We start from the raw sequence: 14045 nt of genomic DNA on the forward strand, positions 1-14045 counted from the left end.
CATCGTGAAACACAGCGAAAGTGACCATTTTAATCTGGCCTGGAGCGGCAGAGATACGGAAAGCATATGACGATGAATGAGTTAAGGCTACTAGCACATAACATTGGAATGTTCTTCTTCATTTAATTTATTTAAACAGGGAAAATAAAGCTTACAAACACCATAACGGGTCATTAAAAAACATTTAGGAGATAGGAAAATGATGTGGGTTCAACTCTCACAGCTTTAGTCAAATATTTAATTCCTATTTCCCCCAGAATTCACAATAGCTGCAATATCTTTTTGCGATAGGCCACTCCCGTTGCCACGCCCCCTTTTAGCTCCCTATTGGCATCAACACACACACACACACACACACACACACACACACACACACACACACACACACACACACACACACACACACACACACACACACACACACACACACACACACACACACACACACACACACACACACACACACACACACACACACACACACACACACACACACACACACACACACACACACACACACACACACACACACACACACACACACACACACACACACACACACACACACACACACACACACACACACACACACACACACACACACACACGGCCTCCATGCCCAATTTTTGCCTCCTAGGGTGAAACCTGTGGCCGCCAGTGGGTGGGGAAATGTTTGTGGACCAACCGACCAACCAACTGACCTATAGAGCTGCGGGTCATAACTAAAAAAAGAAGACAGCTTGGGTAAACCACAGACATTAGGACACAAAAGGATACCTGTATGCCTGTCATGTGTAGCCAGGCAGAGAAAGGCTGTCAGAATCCTCACAGGGATGAGTGGATGACCACAAAGACAAACACAATGAGTCAAAATCTACTCATCATTGTTTCTTAAACTATGGGTTTGGGACCCAAAATGGTTGGGTCATAAGGTCTAGGTCTAGGCTATGTCTCCGACAGACTGAATCCCAGGACAGCTAGTGTGTTTAAAACCCTGATCTACAACCTTTGTCAATGAAGTTGTGTTTTAATTTATTTGTTATCCTTACTTTTTGCTTCACCTTGTTATCCTATTGTTATGATTTTATATGCTGTGTGATTTGATATGCTTTTTTCTTTTTTGCTTATTTACACTCGACATGACTGTAAATGAGGGAAACCTCAATTGCCCTTTGAGTTTAAATAAAGGTTTGAAATGAAATTAAATGAAACATTTCTTTCTTGAATTCAGTGTTGCAAGACTGGACTGTAATCCAGGAATGAACAAAGGAACAAATTCTCCTTCCCCCTAGCGCTTGGTTCCCCGTCTTCGTGGCGTTCCAGAGAGCGGAGCGTCGAGTAGGAGTACTAGGACACATTTGACCGGATGCAAATGAGCTGGATGTTTGTCACGGCAGTCAAATGATTAGTCAAACTAAAAAAACATTTCTGGCTTCCAGCGACCGGACTAGAAACCTGCACAATGTCCTTCAGGAACAAAGAACCGACAATGGAAGGAGTCACTTCATTACAGGTTCAAAGAGTTTAACCAAACAGAAACAAACAGGTTATGGCAGGAGTTCTGTCCCCTCTGCCACGGCATCCCTTAACTAAATACCCCAGTAACTGTCATGTGTATGTGCTGTCGGTTCTCCTTTACGTGTCTTGTATGGATTTATGTATATAGGTATGTGTGTATGAATGTGGATGTATCCTGTATGGATGTATTTATGTGAGGCACTGTACAGACTGTGGCAACACATTTCCATTAAAGGACAATAAAGAATCTATATGGATCTATCTTTCTGAAGCCTATTTTATGACCTCCAGACCACGTCTCAAATTGGCCTCTCCGATCTCTTTGTATTGCTTCAAACAAAAAATATCTGAAATCCTTGCCACCTGCCGCTCCTGCTTTGATGTGTAGCACTTTTCTACAGGTTGATTGTTACAGTTTTATTGTGCTTATTAAGCTGAATTTCATTTTTCATTTTAAATTACGGTTTATGGTAGTCTACTATATGTGTATTGTGCTTTGTTATGTATATTGTCATAATTCGTGCTTGCCTTCTTGGCCAGATCACCCTTGAAAGAGAGACCTCGGTCTCAATGGGTTTTTATTTCTGGATAAATAAAGGGTTGATGATGGTTAAACTACTCAAATGTATTTTTCTTACTTTCACTGAGCGTAGAGCAGGTGTTTTTATGTAGTTTTTTTTCCCAACCAGGGACCTGATTTGAGTACATTTTGTGTGACTCTGGGACTAGTACTACAGATCCCACAGATTGTTGTAGGACGGTGGTTCTCAAAGTGGGGTCTGGGGGACCACCAGGGGCCCTTGAAGGGGTCCCAGGGGGTTCCCCAGCAAGATGGGGAATCGAATAGTTTCACTATTATTTTATTCACAAGTGAAACCCTACAGTATGTGTGTGTGTGTGTGTGTGTGTGTGTGTGTGTGTGTGTGTGTGTGTGTGTGTGTGTATAGGTGTGTGTGTGTGTGTGTGTGTGTGTGTGTGTGTGTGTGTGTGTGTGTGTGTGTGTGTGTGTGTGTGTGTGTGTGTGTGTGTGTGTGTGTGTGTGTGTGTGTGTGTGTGTGTGTGTGTGTGTGTGTGCGTGCGTGCGTGTGTGTGTGGGACTGAGACTTAGTGGCTCAGTATTAAGATATTGATCTTCAGGAATCATTAGGCCTAACTGGCAACACACTCGTGATGATATCCAGCCGGGCTCATGCCACCAAGTTACTCTGTAACTATTTCAGTCGTCTTCCGTTGTTCTTACAGGATGCCCACCGATAAGGCGCATGACTCAATGGCTGAAATATCTGGAATAAGGTTTCATATTAGTTACTTATTCTGGCGTCATTGTGTCGCTACCTTCTCAAACAGATATCTATCCAATGTCACTAAATAATATTGACCAGGATCCCACCCACATGTATGTTACCATCCACAGTGATGTTGACCGCACCCCTGCACTTTCTTTTTTTGTCTTAGGTAATTTGTTTAATTAAATTAGGGACGCAAAAGGTTATCAATAAAATGACATATTGGTGTATTTATGGATCCTACTCTCAATGGAATATAACATAATTACTTGGGTTATTATTACTTAAAAGGTGCTGTAATTGTAAGTGGTATTTTTGTTAAAATAAATGTTAGATAGCTACATTACAACAGCCATCACTGATATACAGTAGAGTGTTTGTTTGGTCAGTAACATGGGTCTCCCAGTCCCTCCACTCTGCAGTACCCACTTTATCCAATCAGGAGTGAGAACCCTAGATATTTTTTTACTTATTTCAAGAAATCTTGCCAAGCCAAATTTGCTTACTGCACTGGTAGATTATTTTACTTGTTTCAAGGACACATTTTCTTAAAACTATTTTTTATTTCGTATTTTTGTCAGACCATTTTTGCAGTGTCGAGTTCTCTCTCCTGATTGCATAAAGTGGGAACGGTTTACTGCGGAGCGGAGCGACTGGCAGACCCATGTTACTGACCAGCACCTTTAATACTGACGCAGTAACTTTGCCAAACAATGCAGAAATGTTTACTACTAGTGTAGCTGAATGCCATTTGTCCCTCACTTAAATACTTATGTCCTCCGAGTCCTTGTTATGTTATGTTAAGTATTTGACTGAGACTCCTGGGAAAATTACGCTCTACTGACTGGTTTAGCTCACTGGCCTGTAGCTAGTAATTTTTTTTTTTTTTTTTTTTTACCTTTAAAGCAGTTTTGTTGCATTGTTAGCATATTCATTGAAAACAATTGGCATTGCTAGCTGCAAGCTAACACGAATGCTTACAAGTTAGGCCTGCACAATGTGGTTAAAATAGCAGAATTTGCTATTATTCCAGCAGATATTCTGATTAACTGCAATGTCATATTAATAACAGTTGTGTTTGATGTTTTAACTCTGACTTCTTTGTGATGTGATTTTAAATAGTTTCAGTAGTGATGTTGCCTTAAGTTTTACACTGTCCCACACCAGATATCATATTAATGACTAGGGCTGTCCTCAACTAAAGAAATTCTAAGTTGACTAATAGTCATTCATAGGACTTTCAAATTTGAATTTCACACATGCAAGCAATCCCATGCACCCACCTCTTTAAATCTAGTGTTTACTAGAGATGTGCTTTTATTTTTGGGAAATAACTCATTCAGTATGGAAAGAAAGCATAAATACTCTCTGCAATATATCAACATGAATTCATTATATACTGTACAGCCATATTACAAGCTGCTTGATGGTAATATTACATGCCAGTCCCGAAATGGTTTCCCCACAATGACAAGTGAGGGTAGCACTGTAGCAGGATAGCCATTTCAATTAAATCTCTGTCCTCGCTCCAATAAGCTACCGCCTCATCACGTAAGACAAGGACCAAAGACTTGTCTCGCCAAAAAAACAAAAGCAATTGCATGGGGTGGGGGGTTGTCAACCTCCAGCCAGCCACTGACTTCTTGCAGGGCTGCCATGCAGTAACTTTCTCGTGGAGCCTGGCTATAATATCAGCCTCTCCTCCTGCTTGCCCCGAGGCGGCTTGGGAGATTAGGGATAAGCGTTGTGGGCTCTGTACAGACAGGTCTGGCTACATACTACTGTCACGGCACCTCAATTAACCAGCTCTGCAATACAAACACACTGCACAATGACACCAAGCACCGTCTCGCAGGCTAAAAGTCAAACCAACCCTCTGTTACATTCACGAGGAAGAGAGAGAGAGAGAGAGAGAGAGAGAGAGAGAGAGAGAGAGAGAGAGAGAGAGAGAGAGAGAGAGAGAGAGAGAGAGAGAGGGGGGGGGGGAGAACAAGAGGGAGAAAAAGAGAGAACAAGAGAGAGAGAGATCCCTGTTCCATTGCTTTGGAATGTGTGAGAATCAAACTGCATACAACCCATGTTGAATCAAGAGCGGTAAAGGGAAATTTTTCAGAGTTAAGGACTAAGGAGGTAATGTATTGCCTATGGGCTCGCTATTTCAATTGACTCCACTGAGCTCTTGACATTTTCAGCTCCATCTTCTTGCGTAACACTAAAGTACGGCAAGCTGAATCAAGCAGAGGTTGAATGTTGGCCACTCATATCCCCTCTCTCTCTCTCAAGCAGAGGTTTAATGTGTTGGCCACTCATATGCTCTCTCTCTCTCTCTCTCTCTCTCTCTCTCTCTCTCTCTCTCTCTTTCTCTCTCTCTCTCTCTCTCTCTCTCTCTCTCTCTCTCTCTCTCTCTCTCTCTCTCTCTCTCTCTCTCTCTCTCATAATGTTCGTGCACACTGTAAAACAGGTCAATATTATATAACGTTTAATGTCAACTTGTTGGTTTATGTCTGGGCTGCTCATATACCCTTACATTATTTACCATGATACTGCCATCGTAAAAGTTATGTATCACCATGTAACTTATCACTTTTGTACTTAACATGGTATAATCCAATCTAAACCATGGTAACTAATATGATATTTCCCATAATCTATTCCAATTATGGACATACCATGATTTTTTTTTTTTTTTTTTTTTTTACCATGATATTTTTTGGGGGGAAATACCACAACACGTTTAATAAGGGTGAGTCCCATATCAGGCCCTCTATAGCATTCCATTTGGCCTCCAAAGGGTTCTAGATAGTGATAGGTTAAAAGTCAGGTTGGTCTGTTTTGATGAAATCTAAATCACATTTGAAGATTGAACTTTCTTATTACAATACAATAACAGTAATAGCTTGCTTATTACAATACAACACTTGCATATTATTAACAGACACATTGATATAAGACCCAAGAAACATACGTATTCTAAAGTGAACTCTTCAGACCGAGGACTATATAAATCTGTTTTGAAATGTTCTCTCCATGTATTTGCAGATGGCGAGTGTGAATGTGAACGCCCAAAACTAACACAACAGTGTTAAACAAGATTTACCATCTCCAGATTATTAAATTTGAGAATATAGTTAATCTGAGAACATAAAAAATAGTTATATGCGTTATAGAGAGGTATTACATTTTTAACGTCCCTGGTCACATTCTGTGGCCCGGTGTTCTACCACCCAGCCGGTTACAATGCAGCCCCCTGGCCCTCCACTTCCAAGAGTTATTCCAAGAGTTTTCCCCTATAATGTGTTTTCTGCTTTACCAGGCCAGAATCAATCCATCAACCAATCAATGAAAACCATCAGGTGATGCATAACACAAGCAACTATTGTTCCTCATGATGATGATCATAAAATGTGAATGATTCGAGGCTCTAACACTAACTGGTATCCATCCTTGTGGGTGTGATCTTCATGTGCAGTGTATAGCCTGCTATAAATACCATTCTTAGAATAATCTAGATCTATGGCAATATTTAGGCTAAGAAATACACCTGGAACTAACTATTATGAATCTGACTGACACAGACACCAATTCTATTCAATATTCTTCCAATCAATATATTGTAAACAACATAAAACAACTCAACAGAACCTAAATTATAACCAGCGATGTCATCAGGATGCAAAATCTCTCTCTCTCTCTCTCTCTCTCTCTCTCTCTCTCTCTCTCTCTCTCTCTCATATACTATGTATGTATGTATGTATGTATGTATGTATGTATGTATGTATGTATGTATGTATGTATGTATGTATGTATGTATGTATGTATGTATGTATGTATGTATGTATGTATGTATGTATGTATGTATGTAGGCCTATGTATGTATGACATGTATATAGAATATATAATAAATCTTTCAGCCTCTCTGAGGAGTTGGTGGTGGTGGTGGTTTGGCTTTCACTCAGCCCTATGACAGCCTCCAAACACTTGGTGTCGGGCCAGGCGGGTGAGTGAGATCTGAAGGAGTCCGGTTTCTGTTTGTGCTCTGTTGTGGTCACTCACGCAGCCCGCCAATGGTACAATTCACAGCAATTAACTTCAATGTGGCTGTCATGTCCTGGCTGTCGTCAACTTGTCCATAATATGTGGACATCTAGCTACTGTTGATCAGGGACAGGAGGATACGTTTCATAATTAGAAACGATACACTCTCCTTTACCTTTCAATAGCCTGTGTTTTGGGCAGATCTGTTTGGTGATCAAAAGTAGTCCATATTATAGACCATAGCTTAGTCCACACAGACTATTCCTATTAATAGAGATGCCGTGTTAAGTGTAACTACTACTACTAGCCATATTTACATTTAAGATGACCCCCCCATGATGTCACTTGCTGGACACTCCAATAACAACCCAGGTGAACCATACATTTGTCAGGTGCTTTAAAATAACTTTACGTTGCAGTCTACAGGTGGGATTCTTTTAAGGTATAGCCTAGTAGTCCATAGTCGAATCACTTTACAGTAGGTCTTCATGCAAACACAATGACATACAGAATAGTGAGCAACGGTAGTTAAATGGTTAATATGCTGATGATGATCATCTAAATGACTTTACATTCCGATGTGAACTGCAGGAAGCCTAACGTACTGTATGGACCTATACGTTTCCTTCTCATATTGATCATTATGCTAGATAATAATAAACCCGGCGAGGCCGGAGCCCCGGGCAGGAGATCCTGGTTCTCACCATGGGCTTGACTTCCTCAAACACGGACGAGTCCTCGGCGCTGTCTCCCCTCGACATCCTCACGGGCTTCAGTTGCGTGAAAACCGCCCTCTCTTCTGTATGCGGCGAATTCATCATGACTAGTCCTATAGCACTTGCCATAACAAAAATATTAGTTAAATATATCTTCCTGGAAATGTAAGTGCATATAGATTTTATAACGGCGTTTCCCCCCTCCGACTAGTACTTTGGAACAGGTACAGGGTTATTATCAGAATAGCATTGAAGAAATCCAAAGCCCTCCCCTCTTCTGACTCCCAATCTATTTTACCTGAGCTCAATATGGACATAGTAGCACCTGAGGGCTGTGAGTGACAAACACGGAAGCCAATCAAAGCAGAGGATGGGTCCTACAGTCCAATCACCTGTGTGGTAGGTGTGTTTCACCTGAAGACAAACCAGGAAAGAGGAAAACCACGTCAAAGCGTCAAATAGATATGTGTGTGGGATCAGGATGCCTGTGGCTTTGGTTTGGTTAGGTTGTTTGTGTTTGTTCGTATGTCTTTGGTTTAGAAACAATCGACCAGAAAAAAAAACATTACCGGAATAACATTAACTTGTCTACAGAGTGTGTATTGAGCTGTACTGTATTGTACCCATTCTGCAATCTGTTAATACAATTTTCAATCAATCAACCAATCTTCTCTGTGTTTTGCAGACACACATGGAAGACAAAAACACACTAATAAAGCTACTTTTAGAACATCTCATTCTGCAATTCCTCAGAGAACAGGAAGAGAGGAGGCGGTTGGAAGTCACTATGATTATGTATTTTATATAATATATAAATATAACTTTTTTATTTTGTACTTTTATATTGTATTTGTATTTATATTTCATATTGTATCTATAGTGTATATAGATACTGGACTGCATATGACTGTGCATCTCTGTATCTCCCCCCCCCCCCCCCCCCATGCTGCTTTGACACCTGGATTTCCCCAAGGGGATTAATAAAGGATTATCTTATTTTATTGTATAACATAAATCACTGTTTATGATTTACAGTAGGTCTTCATGCAAACACAGTGACATACAGAATAGTGAGCAACTGTAGTTAAATGGTTAATATGCTGATGATCATCTAAATTACTTTACATTCCGATGTGAACTGCAGGAAGCCTAACGTACTGTATGGACCTACGTTTCCTTCTCAACAGCTGACATTTAAAGCCTCAATCCAGGATTCTTCAGAGAACATAAATGGACGAAATATCACTATGAGCACTTAGATTCTTCTGAGATCTTACAGTGGTGCCACAGAGGATAGAGATTGAGACCACACACACTACACATTTATTCATAGATGCCGGAGCATTTTTGGGGTTCTGTGCCTTGCTCAAGGGCATTTTGGCAGTGATAGTGGCCAGGAAGCTTTCGTGGTTTGTGCACATTCCCTGTCTTTAGGCTATATGCATCAATGATGCTGCTAAAGATAAGATAAGATATTCCTTTATTGATCCCCTTGGGGATGTGTTAATTACAATCGAAGATCACCACAAAAAACAAACAAAATAAAAGAAATGTACTGACAAACAAAAAAAACACCCATAAAAACGCTCCTATACAAAAAAAAAACAATCCTGTGAACAAAAACATATTTTCAAAAGAGTATTAATTTGTTTTATCTTCTTGAAAATCACTTAAATCAGTGTGATACTGCATCTGTTAACAATGAATGTGAAGAAAGATCTGTATCCGCTTAGAATAAACTAAATTTCACAAATAAAGATGAGATAAGGTATACCCTCCTTCTTCCTGTCATAAGAACAATACTGTTTGAAGATACTGATGTGTGCTGTTTATAGACTGTTTCAACTTGACCATTCTAAATGGACACAGGTTTATTTCCTGTGTTGCAATGTTTGCTAATGCAGTAACTGACAGGAAATACACTTGAGTTGAGCCCCAAACCGTTTCCTAGCAACACAATTCCAGTAAAACCGTCTATAGGCTTCATCTGGTTTGCTACACTAGTTGACTGACATTTTTTGCAGTGCATAATGACATATAGGACATAGCAACCAGCTATAAAAGAACTAGCACGGTTGTCTTAGAACATCTGGAAATATAACAGGAAAAACTAACATGAATTATGAATATACCAGCGGTCTGTAAAGTCACACTGCAGGTTAGTACAGGTAATGTAGTAATAAAAGAGCTCCTGGAGACCAGAGTCCAAATGATATACTAGGATGTAGTGGAGGGTAAATCCAACAAAAACACTGTTTATAAAACTGATATTTATGATTGAAATTCATGTTAGATTATAATAAGTGGAATAAGGTAATGTGACATTTTTATTTATATTTCAGAGGAAATTAAACAAAATATTCTTTGTATATTACTGTGATCATTGACTGGAGGTTATAATTGACACCACCACATCACTATAGGTGTACTTGTGAGGCTGTGGGTTTGAATCTTGGTCCTAATAATGTCTTTGGGATCAATATTCAAATCCAGTGTCTATGTTGTGAAATTGGGCTACACAAATTGACTGACTTGTATTAGTAATACTTTATCATGAATCCCCTTGGGGAGCCTTGTCCTCTCCATTGACCCATCCTAACTACTTGGGTGCAGTGGGCAGCCACAGGGCAGTGCCCGAGGGCTTACTGTAATGCCAGTACCTTGGTCAAGGAGCGGACACAGGGAGGACATGCAAACTCCACACAGAAAGGCCTCCCGACAGGGGGTTAGTGTTATGTAGCTGAAAACCTTCTTGGTATCTGGCATCTCTGTACCTTATTTGGTTGCATTTATGTTTATTGTTATTTATCGTTTATTAAGGTCCCCATTAGCTGCCACACCTGGGGTCCACACAATGGATGTACGAAGTGGATGTAAGTAAATCATTTGTGTGTGCCTGTGCCTGTGTGTGTGTGTGTGTGTGTGTGTGTGTGTGTAGGTGTGTGTGTGTGTGTGTGTGTGTGTGTGTGTGTGTGTGTGTCACCCTGTATAAGTAAATCAAATCCAGTAAAAATAAAAGAAAGAAACATGTGACCACCACAGTGACACAATCGTGAGGTTGGCAGATATTAAAGGGGACCTATTGTGAAAATTGCTTTTTTCTGCGCTTGGCATTGTTTTGACAGAATAATGGGGTTGTGCCAGCACTGAGAACATTTTAAATAGGCATACACATGACTAATACATTTGCCTACATATGCAGAAACACAGACACAACAGACACACAAGTGTCTGTGAATGGTGATTGGCGGCAGAGATGACGACAGTTAGCTGGTAGCATGGGGCTAGATCAGACATAAAAAATTTCATGACATCACCTCTCACTGCTCCAGGCGTGTTCTAGAACAAAAATACCAGTCACCTGAGAGATGATTAATTTACTCCTTATTCCTTAATTCCTACCTCTTATTCCTCCATTCTTACTATTTATTCCTTCATTCTTACTCCTTATTCCTTTATTCCTATTCCTTATTTATTCATTATTGCTTCTTATTCCTGCATTCTTTCTCCTTATTGCTTCATTATTGTTTCTTATTCCTTCATTCTTGCTTCTTATTCCTCTATTCCTACTCCTTATTCCTCCATTCCTACTCCTTATTTCTTCATTCTCGCTCATTATTCCTCCACTCGTATTGAGGGTTAAGGTCAGGGGTTCTTGTTCCACCGTGGGCTTGTTAATTACACTGAGACATGTACTGGACTGTATACCTGATCATGACCCCAAACAGTAGAGCTTTTGGACCACTGAGTCCACCTGTACAATACATACAATACAAGAACCTACGTGGCAACACACACACACACACACACACACACACACACACACACACACACACACACACACACACACACACACACACACACACACACACACACACACACACACACACACACACACACACACACACACACACACACACACACCACCAAGGGAGTAGTGCAATTTATTTTATATCCCCCCTATTTATGTCTTGTTTTTATTATTTTAGGTCTGTGTATTATTTTTAGAACTGTGTTGTTATTATTTAGGACTGTGTTGGGCCGCAATTTAAATTGAGTTGTACCTGTGACAATGACAATAACGATCATTCATTCATTCATTCATTCATTCATTCATTCATTCATTCATTCATTCATTCATTCATTCATTCATTCATTCATTCATTCATTGAATTCATTAATTCATTCATTCATTCATCAGGAAGGATACAGACCTTCATCAGATATCTCAAGGCACCACAAAAATGACACAAATTAGATCATGGTCTCGTCATTTGATCAGCCTTTGTATCAAGGTCCCACTGAGATTTGAACTCGGATCACTGGATTCAGAGTCCAGAGTGCTAACCATTACACCATGGAACCAATGAGTTTTCATTTGTGGAGGTTAGAATCACACCTACTAGTCACATTTGTATAGCTCTAATTTCATTTTCACCAGTAAGCAGCATTTGTTTTGCTTTCAGAGTCCTGACAAAATGAATTATCTCTTTAGCTGAACAGAAGAAGGTTCCACCGAGATTTGAACTCGGATCACTGGATTCAAAGTCCAGAGTGCTAACCATTACACCAGGGGTTCCCAAACTTTTTCAGCTCGAGACCCAAAAGAGAAATTTGGTGTTTGACTTATTAATTTTTTTTACTGACCTGACATCATGCTAGAAGGGGTATAATATTTCATCTATGGCACAATGAAATCTAATGAGAGGTATGTGGCTGGTTGAAGTTTTCAACCAGCAGATCTATTCTGTGCTTGGTTTTTGAAAGTGCTATTCTGAGGTCATGCTGAGCATTTAGTCTGTTTCTGTATTTGTTTTTCAGGTATGCTAGAGTAGAAAACCCAGATTCACATAAGTATGTGGTGCCAAACTGAATCAACACATCTACAGCTTTTTTATAAAAAAAAAAAAAAAAAAAAAAAAAAAAAAAAATTGTAATACATTTTATTTCTTTTTCTTTTTTTGTATTGGCGACCCAATAAAAACGGGTCCATTTTGGGTCGCGACCCTAAGTTTGGGAAACGCTGCATTACACCATGGAACATATGAGCTCTTAGTGGTGGAGGTTAGAATCATACCAATTAGTCCCATCTGTAGAGCTCTAAATAAATTTTGAACAGAAAACAGCATTGTTTGGCTTTCAGAGTCCTGACAAACGTGATTTTTTCTTTAGCTGAACAGAAGAAGGTCCCACTGAGATTTGAACTCGGATCGCTGGATTCAGTTCACCAGGTAGGGGACCCTGGTACTACCAGGGTCCCCTATCTGGTACTACCATGGTCCCCTATCTGGTGAACTCTTTGCTTTCAGATATTATGTTTCAGTCCATTGCTTTCTGTGTCATATGGCTAACAAGAATAAAAAAAAAAACAGAACACAGAATAAGAGGCAGACAAATAGTGGGTGCATTTATTTTTCTTCAAGTTCAGTGATGTCTTGGTGAGAACAGATAGAGCAAACAAGGGCTTGGGCTGGATAGCCGAGGCGGCAGGGCAGAGCAGGCTGAGGGCAGAGCAGGCTGAGGGCAGATCACAGCAGGCTGAGGCCAGAGCAGGCTGAGGGCAGAGCAGGCTGAGGGCAGAGCAGGCTGAGGGCAGAGCGGAGCAGAGCAGGCTGAGGGCAGAGCAGGCTGAGGGCAGATCACAGCAGGCTGAGGGCAGAGCAGGCTGAGGGCAGAGCGGAGCAGAGCAGGCTGAGGGCAGAGCAGGCTGAGGGCAGAGCAGGCTGAGGGCAGAGCGGAGCAGAGCAGGCTGAGGGCAGAGCAGGCTGAGGGCAGATCACAGCAGGCTGAGGCCAGATCACAGCAGGCTGAGGGCAGAGCAGGCTGAGGGCAGATCACAGCAGGCTGAGGCCAGAGCAGGCTGAGGGCAGAGCAGGCTGAGGGCAGAGCAGAGCAGAGCAGGCTGAGGGCAGAGCAGGCTGAGGCCAGAGCAGGCTGAGGGCAGAGCAGGCTGAGGGCAGATCACAGCAGGCTGAGGGCAGAGCAGGCTGAGGGCAGAGCAGGCTGAGGGCAGATCACAGCAGGCTGAGGCCAGAGCAGGCTGAGGGCAGATCACAGCAGGCTGAGGCCAGAGCAGGCTGAGGGCAGAGCAGGCTGAGGGCAGAGCAGAGCAGAGCAGGCTGAGGGCAGAGCAGGCTGAGGCCAGAGCAGGCTGAGGGCAGAGCAGGCTGAGGGCAGATCACAGCAGGCTGAGGGCAGAGCAGGCTGAGGGCAGAGCAGGCTGAGGGCAGATCACAGCAGGCTGAGGCCAGAGCAGGCTGAGGGCAGAGCAGGCTGAGGGCAGAGCAGGCTGAGGGCAGATCACAGCAGGCTGAGAGCAGAGCAGGCTGAGAGCAGAGCAGGCTGAGAGCAGAGCAGGCTGAGGGCAGATCACAGCAGGCTGAGAGCAGAGCAGGCTGAGGGCAGAGCAGGCTGAGAGCAGAGCAGGCTGAGGGCAGATCACAGCAGGCTGAGGGCAGAGCAGGCTGAGGGCAGAGCAGGCTGAGGGCAG

General features: G+C 41.8%; 1 protein-coding gene across 1 annotated transcript in view; it reads right to left on the reverse strand.

Annotated features, from left to right (window-relative positions):
- klf5l (Kruppel like factor 5 like) overlaps positions 1-7798 on the reverse strand; it is a 54529-nt gene extending 46731 nt beyond the window's left edge. The window contains exon 1 of the mRNA XM_084319914.1: positions 7544-7798. Within this exon, the coding sequence (XP_084176040.1) occupies positions 7544-7684 (141 nt within the window). The 5' untranslated portion in view covers positions 7685-7798. The remainder of the gene's footprint in view (positions 1-7543) is intronic.
- Between the last annotated feature and the right edge of the window lie 6247 nt (positions 7799-14045).

The sequence above is a fragment of the Notolepis coatsorum genome, assembly GCF_963971535.1.
Source record: "Notolepis coatsorum genome assembly, chromosome: 8".
In the NCBI taxonomy this organism is placed as follows: domain Eukaryota; kingdom Metazoa; phylum Chordata; class Actinopteri; order Aulopiformes; family Paralepididae; genus Notolepis; species Notolepis coatsorum.